Source organism: Entelurus aequoreus, linkage group LG01 (genome assembly GCF_033978785.1).
Source record: "Entelurus aequoreus isolate RoL-2023_Sb linkage group LG01, RoL_Eaeq_v1.1, whole genome shotgun sequence".
NCBI lineage: Eukaryota > Metazoa > Chordata > Actinopteri > Syngnathiformes > Syngnathidae > Entelurus > Entelurus aequoreus.
Genome location: NC_084731.1, coordinates 101,158,461 through 101,166,127, shown reverse-complemented (window position 1 = coordinate 101,166,127; position 7,667 = coordinate 101,158,461). Strand labels below are relative to the sequence as shown.

At 42.3% G+C, this 7,667-nt stretch overlaps 1 protein-coding gene across 1 annotated transcript; it reads left to right on the top strand.

Moving 5' to 3' along the window:
• The first annotated feature begins 541 nt into the window (after nucleotides 1-541).
• LOC133650638 (myoD family inhibitor-like) lies at nucleotides 542-7,199 on the top strand. Its single transcript, XM_062048167.1, has 4 exons — nucleotides 542-601; nucleotides 717-846; nucleotides 943-1,143; nucleotides 6,931-7,199. The coding sequence occupies exons 2-4, from the start codon at nucleotides 762-764 to the stop codon at nucleotides 7,197-7,199; spliced, it is 555 nt and encodes a 184-aa protein (XP_061904151.1). The 5' UTR covers nucleotides 542-601; nucleotides 717-761.
• Nucleotides 7,200-7,667: the final 468 nt, after the last annotated feature.

The following is a 7,667-nucleotide window of genomic DNA, read 5'->3' as shown; positions in this document are numbered from 1 at the left end:
TTAACAGTATTATTATCATGTCTAACCGCCCCTAAAAATGGGTGTTCCTGCTTCCTGGCTGTGTGTACATTTATGGCTCCAGCACCCCCGTGTCCCCGTAAGGGACAAGCGGTAGGAAATGGATGGATGGATGGACGACTTCAGCATGCTTCCTTTATCCAGCAGGTGTCATGATGAACAAGATGGCGGCAAAAGTGGCGACCAATCAAATGAGCTCCGGGGAGCGGGGGGCGTGGTCATGCCTGTTTCTAAACTCGCAAGTGGGCGAGGAAAAAGTACACTTTGAACATGAGCTGCACTACGCTGTACAGCCACGGGGAGGCAGCACTGTGACGTCACAACTGTTGTTGTTGTCACGTGACTATTGTTGCCGTTTACAACCAAATTGTATTGAAATCCCTCCAACTAATTGTGTGACATTTATTCTTCAACATCCTGCTCATTTACACAATATGAAGGTAATGGGGACCCTCGTGGGGGGAGGGGCGCTACACACGCATGCGCACACACTAGTGCGCGACCACCCAATTTAAAACACACACGCACACACACGCTCACACACACTGAATTGGAAACACTGACACGCGTGAGGAGGTAGCAGGTTGGAAACATTTGTTCTTGTTAAATGTAACTAACATATTTTAATGACCTTATTAATATTTTAACATTATCACAAGTAAAAAAAGGTTTTTGTTTTTTTTAATGTATTTTTGTAGAAGAAGTTGGATTGTTTAGAAAGTCCTCTCCTCTCATTGGTCAGCATGGACGCCTCGACGAGCTCCAGCCAATCAGAGTGCATCTCCAGTCAGCCCGTGCCCAACAGACCACGCCCACTGCAATGTGCAGGTGACCTAAGATGCTAATGTTAGCTTAGCATAGTGTTCCTTTTTGCAGATGCTTTATTATTATTATTATTATTATTATTATCATTGTCACCTGCAGACAAGGCCCCACCCCTTCGCTCTGTTACCACAGAGGACGAAGACTTGTCGGTGGCCCCTACTCCTTTGTGTGCCTCCACGCATCCATTTCCTGTTTCATCCACAAGCACTCGCCATCCTCATCACCACCACCTCTCCTCCAATACAAGCCCCACCTCCTTCAAGGTGGACGCCGCCCACATCAAAGAAGTAGCAGGAGACGGTGAGTAAACAAGATTTATGTTTATTTATTATCCTAAAAACAAATACTTTGCTGCCAATGGGCGCCCGGCTCTCTCTGCTGTTGAGTAGCTAACACTTCACTTTGTCTTTTTTCAACATGCTAGTTTAGTTCACTGACACTTTGGGACAGGAAGTAGAAAAATGAACACACACACACCCAGCATGTTTATCAGCGGGACACCGTCATGGACCTTATCTCTCTGTAACACACACACACACACACACACACACACACACACACACACACACACACACACACACACACACAGAAAACATTACATGCAGTATCCGCCCAGGTCAGTGAACGCAACATCTCTGCAGACAGATGACACTATGATCTCCTCTTCTCCGCAGTTGCGTTCACTTTCCATGCCGAGAATTGTAAACACAACGCATTCACTGTGTAAATAATATTTAGGAGTGTTCTGTGTTGCGTTCAAAGACAGCGCATTCACTGTCTGCGGACGATTGAAGTAATGATGCCTTCACTGTCCCTGTCAATCTGTTGAGTCAATGTCAGTGAACGCAACATCTGCACTATGATCTCTTCTCTCCTCCGCCGATGCGTTTACTGTCCATGCAGGCAGTTGTAAACACGACACATTCAGATTATATTGAAGGGATTCTGCCTCCGCTGTCCTGTGCTGCGTTCACTGTCCCTACAGACAGTTGTAAAGACGACGCTTTGAAAGTGTGCTGATTATTTTGAAATTATACCTTTAGGGTCCTGTGTTGCGTTCACTGTCCCTGCAGACAGTTGTAAACACGAAACATTCACTGTGTGCAGATTATATTGAAGTGATTCTCCCTTCACTGCCCTGTGCTGCGTTCACTGTCTCGACAGACACTTGTACAGACGACACTTTCAAAGTGCGCTGATTATTTTGAAATGATACATTTACGGTCCTGTGTTGCATTCACTGTCCATGCAGGCAGTTATAACCACGACACATTCAGATTATATTGAAGTGATTCTGCCTCCGCTGCCCTGTGCTGCGTTCACTGTTCCTACAGACAGTTGTGAAGATGAAGCATCCGATGTGTGCAGATTTTTTTGAAACAATAATGCCTTCACTGTCCTGTGTTGCGTTCACTAGTGCATATTATTCAAGTCCCGATGCCTTCACTGTCCCTGTAAATTTTCTAAGTCATTGAACGCAACATTTGTACAGACAGAGGATTTTTGACCTCATGATGTCCTCTTCTCTCCTCCACAGTTGTGTTTATTGTCCATGCAGACAGTTGTAAAAGCGACACATTTAATCGTGTGCAGATTATTTTGAAATTATGATGCCTTCACTGTCCTGTGTTGCGTTCACTATCCCTGCAGAAGGTGCATATTATTTAAATCATGATGCCTTCACTGTCCCTGTCAATCGTCTGATTCTTTGAAAGCAACATCTGTGCAGACAGATGATGATCTTTGCTCCTAATCTCGGCTCTGTCACACCAATTTTCTTCCCATTACAAAAACCTTCCTACCCCCCCATTTACTTCCGGGGTCATTTCCGCTTACGTCATTTCCTCTTACGTCATTGACAGCGATCGATAGCACTTCGTTTGACTCTTTTTTTATAATACAGCGTTAACAAAACGTCTGTATTAATCGGACAAGTATTAATCTGACAAATTAACTTGAGGATATTCCTGACTGCACATTTGACTCGTGGACATATGCGGAAATGAATAACAGTGTACAATAAGTTAATTCATTATCAATCAACATTATCAAACTTTATTAAAACTAAATGTATTCGTTAAATTCAGTTTTTTCTAGTTCTCTGTGTAAGTGAACTAAATTAAAATGACATTTATGTGCACATATGTACCTCAGTGAAGTCAGATGACCCGTGGTCAGACAAACGACAATATTTAGAATAAGAACATAAAATAAAGAAAAACCTTGGGTATTTCTTCAAGACTTTAAGATGAGGCAAAAAACTGCAATGTAAAAATAAGTTAATTCATTATCAAACTTTATTCAAACTAAATGTATTCGTTAAATTAATTTTTTTTTAGTTCTCTATGTAAGTGAACTAAATTAAAATGACATTTATGTGCACATATGTACCTCAGTGAAGTCAGATGACCCGTGGTCAGACAAATGACAATATTTAGAATTAGAACATAAAAATAAAGAAAAACCTTGGGTATTTCTTCAAGACTTTAAAATGAGGCAAAAAACTGCAATGTAAAATGATTTTTTATTGTTTACAAATGTTTTGTTCCAAACATTGCACGAGCTGCACCTAAAGAATGGGGAACACAGATAAAGGACAAAGCATCAATTATAATCACAAGTGGTGGTCACCTCAGAAGTAGACATGTTATAGTGAAAAGCTCTTAAACCCCATCAAGGTACAAACCAATAAAGGTTATTAGATTATTATTTTTGAACCAGTTATTTTTTTCCCCCAGCTTACATATTTCTCCAATCATGTTTTTTTATGGAGCAACATAGGTATGATACAATTTATTCACTTTTGTGTCACGGCATACCAGTACTGTATTCAGTTATTCTTTGATGACGCAGTCGATGGCCTGGACTGAGTTTCTGGATACCCTAAAGACTGGCTGAAGAATGCCCTGCAATAGGCCGCTCGCCTTGTCTGTCCATTAACAGAACCTCTGGCCATGCCTTTGGGGAAATTGAAGAAAAGCTCTTCAGATTACAGTTACTAATCCATCCATCCATCCATTTTCTACCGCTTGTCCCTTTTTGGGGTCACGGGGGGTCGCTGTAGCCTATCTCAGCTGCATTCGGGCGGAAGGCAGGGTACACCCTGGACAAGTCGCCACCTCACCGCAGGCAGTTACTAATCATGATAAACAATACAGCAGATATTTCAAGAAGTTGTCCTACCCTTCAATGCCAAAGCGCTCCATTAGAAGGACACACCACAAACGCCGGATTGACTGCATGTCCAGCTAGAGCAGATATAACAATGAGTTAATTATTGTTACCTCTCAGAGCCGCTTATTTTGAAATCTTTTAAATATCTAAATACTTACCACACTGTAGTGAAAAGTAGTGTCCGTACAGAGCCAGAGGGAGTACTAAAAATAGAAAATAGTAATTTTTCTGAGCACATGTAATAATTGTGTAATGAAAAAAATATTTCTCTACTTTGTAATAATCTACTAAATTGATGAAAAGAGCCGTCAACATCAATACTGGAAATGTGATGGATAGGAATATCTCTGGAAGCAATAATTGCAACCAAATATTTTTGTAATTTGATGCTGTGTTTCACATCATTGTGGGGGAAGTTTAACCTACTCTTCTTCTTTAAAAATGCTCAACTTACCATGAGCATGAAAACACCACAGTCATTCCCCGAGGTCTGGCGTGGGATCTCCTGGTAATACACATTAGCACCATGAAAATGTATACAGCCTTTGGGTTTACTACAAGAAATGTATATTTTATAGAGTAAACCTATTACCTGCATAACTCCGTAACATCAAGGGAATGAGTTCTGGCTTGGTCATCACCAATATGACAATCATGAAACATTTTACCAGTAACGTTGTGGTTAGAATTCAATATTGCATTCAAGCATGTGAGTACATTCAGACTGAATTACAATCCTAGAGTACAATAGTCAAAGACCACCATTTACTTGGTTTCCAATCAAATAATTTTTTCTTTGCAAATGTTTTCACAGATAACAATCAAACTGATGTATTGAGCTGAAAATAGAAAAAAAGCCATCAGCGATACTTTTGGTATGAAATGTAATGGGACATTAGATAAGCATACCTGTAGATGGTCTGGCTCCAGTTTGGGTCCATGGTTCGCCCAGGTCTCCCTTTCTTCCTCGCATCCTTCTTGAGGACCTCCATTCCAGGTTGGATGATGAAGCGCTTGACCCCCTTCTTCATCCTCTGCCGGTATGACAATTTCTGTCTCTCTTGGGCCCTCTCCACATTGTTGATCACCTTAATTGATTGAAGATGTTTAGATTACAGAGCATTTAAAGAAAAATAAATAACTAAATATTAACCAGTAGCCATTAAGTAATCATCCTTCAACAGGACACGTTGTCATACATCAACATAATGAGTACCTTTCCAAAAACGTCCTCATCCTGGCCAACTCGGAGCTGCACAAAGGCCTCCAGAGAATCAGCCTGGTCAGGAGCTGCCATCACCTCAGGACACTCAGTTGTAACCTTTAACACATTGAAAGACAACACAGACTTCTAAGTATGAATTTATGGCTACAAAGACACTTTCATCTACACAGGAGCGTATTGTTTTGTTGAAAAGGCTGTGGTTATATTAGGGTCCTGGAATGTATGAATGGCACGAATATCATTTCTTATGGGAATATTTGTCTCACAAAATGAGTTTCACATAATGAGCTCGTCTAGGAATGAAATGAACTCGTATTGCGAGGTACCACTGTGTAATGAGCACTCATTTTGATTTGACCTACATAGAGCTAAATAAAAACAAACCACCTACCTCCGTAAACATCCGTGCCTCTCGACCAAACATCAGGCGGAAGGGGGAGTACCTGGTTTTGGTAATGGGAAGAAAATTGGCGTGACACCTCCTCCCTGGTTGCGTTCACTGTCCATGCAGAGAGTTGTAAAGATGACACTTTCACTGTTTGTAGATTATTTTGAAGTTATTATGCCTTTCTCTATCCTGTGTTGTGTTCACTGTCCCTATATACAGCTGGAAAGACGACGCTTTCACTGTGAGCATATTATTTTGAAACGATGATGCCTTTACTGTCAATCTGTTGCGTTCACTAGTGCATATTATTTAAGCATGATGCCTTCACTGTCCCTGTCAATCCTTTGCGTTCACTATCCCTGTAGACAGTGCATGATATTTAAATCATGATGCCTTCAATGTGTTGCGTTCATGATTGCATATTAATTAAATCATGATGCCGTCACTGTCCCTGTCAATCTTCTGAGTCACTGAACACAATATATGTGCAAATTATTTTGAAATGATGATGCCTTCACCGTCCTGTGTTGCGTTTACTATCCCTGCAGACGGTGATGCCTCCACTGTCCCTAAGTCATTAATGAATGCAACATCTGTGCAGACAGATAATAATTTTTGCTACTAATCTCGATCGGCTCCTCCCGGGTTGCGTTCACTGTCCACGCAGAGTTGTAAACACGACACATTCACTGTGTGCAGATTATTTTGACGTTATCCTACCTTTCTCTATCCTGTGTTGTGTTTACTGTCCCTGCAGGCAGCTGTAAAGACGACGCTTTCACTGTGTGCATATTATTTTGAAACGATGATGCCTTTACGGTCCTGTGTTGCATTTACTGTTTTTGCAGACTGCTGTAAAGGCGGCGCATTTAATGTGTGCAGATTATTTTTGAAACAATGATAGACAGTGCATGATATTTAAATCATGATGCCTTCACTGTTTCTGTCAATCTTCTGAGTCATTAAACGCAACATCTGTGCAGATTATTTTGAGACGATGATGCCTTTACGGTCCTGTATTGTGTTCACTATCCCTGCAGACAGTGCACATTATTCAAGTCATGATGCCTTCACTTTCCTGTCAATCATCTGAGTCATTGAACGCTGCATCTGTGTAGACTTTGATTCAAAAATCGCCTCTCCTCCACGGTTGCGTTCACTGTCCACGCAGACAGTTGTAAAGACGACACATTCAGGGTCTGCGAATTATTTCAAGTCATGGTGCCTTCACTGACCGAACAGGTGGTTAAAAAGGCGATACATTCACTGTTTCTATATGTTGCGTTCACTGTCTCTACAGACTGCTGCGTTCACTGTCTGCTGGCGTGCTTGTTCTGCGAGCTTCTGTCCATGTGCTCGGCCGTGGGGGCGTGTCTGCCGTGCGCAGGGGGTGTGGCCTGCTGCTGCGCCGCTGCCAACGACTGTTGCCGCTGCTGCTGCGTGGAGGCACCGTGCACCGACGAGGCGTGTCAGGCGTCGTGGGACTGCGGGATGCTGGGGGAATGCTGCAACTCGGCCGACTGCTTGGAGATTTGTCTGGAATGTTGCTCCATCTGCTTCCCATCTTAAGGAGGCATCCTCGCGACGTCGGCCATGTTTGCAGGACCTCTAAAGTGCGCGTCAGAGGAAGGCACCTCCAGACAGGAAGCAGGAAGTGAGTTGTTGCCGCCCCCTGCTGGCGAGTAATTGAAGAAACGTGACACTAAATCAATTGTAAACACTTTATTTCTATATAAAAGTTATATATTTGTATTGTGTGGGTATAAACAACGTTGCGTGATCGGACACAAACACGGATCCCTTTGTGGAACGTGAGCTGTTGCCATAGCAACAAGCCCATCATCACAGCGATTAAAAAAAGAACCAACACTTTGTTGAGTGTTAGCGAGACGATCAGCAGCTAGCATCTTCGGTGACGTTATAATGCCACGGCTAAGTGCTAACCAGTGTTAGCTGACGTCCACAATGCAGTGGAAAAAAACCAAGTCACTGACGCCCTCTGCTGGTGAAGATAAAAACTCAACGTCTCCCTTGACG

Coding starts and splice junctions, on each gene's coding strand:
- LOC133650638 (XM_062048167.1), top strand. CDS start 762: ATGGACGCCTCGACGAGCTCCAGCCAATCAGAGTGCATCTCCAGTCAG. Junction 847..942: donor ACGCCCACTGCAATGTGCAG/GTGACCTAAGAT, acceptor TGTCACCTGCAG/ACAAGGCCCCACCCCTTCGC. Junction 1,144..6,930: donor CAAAGAAGTAGCAGGAGACG/GTGAGTAAACAA, acceptor CTGTCTCTACAG/ACTGCTGCGTTCACTGTCTG.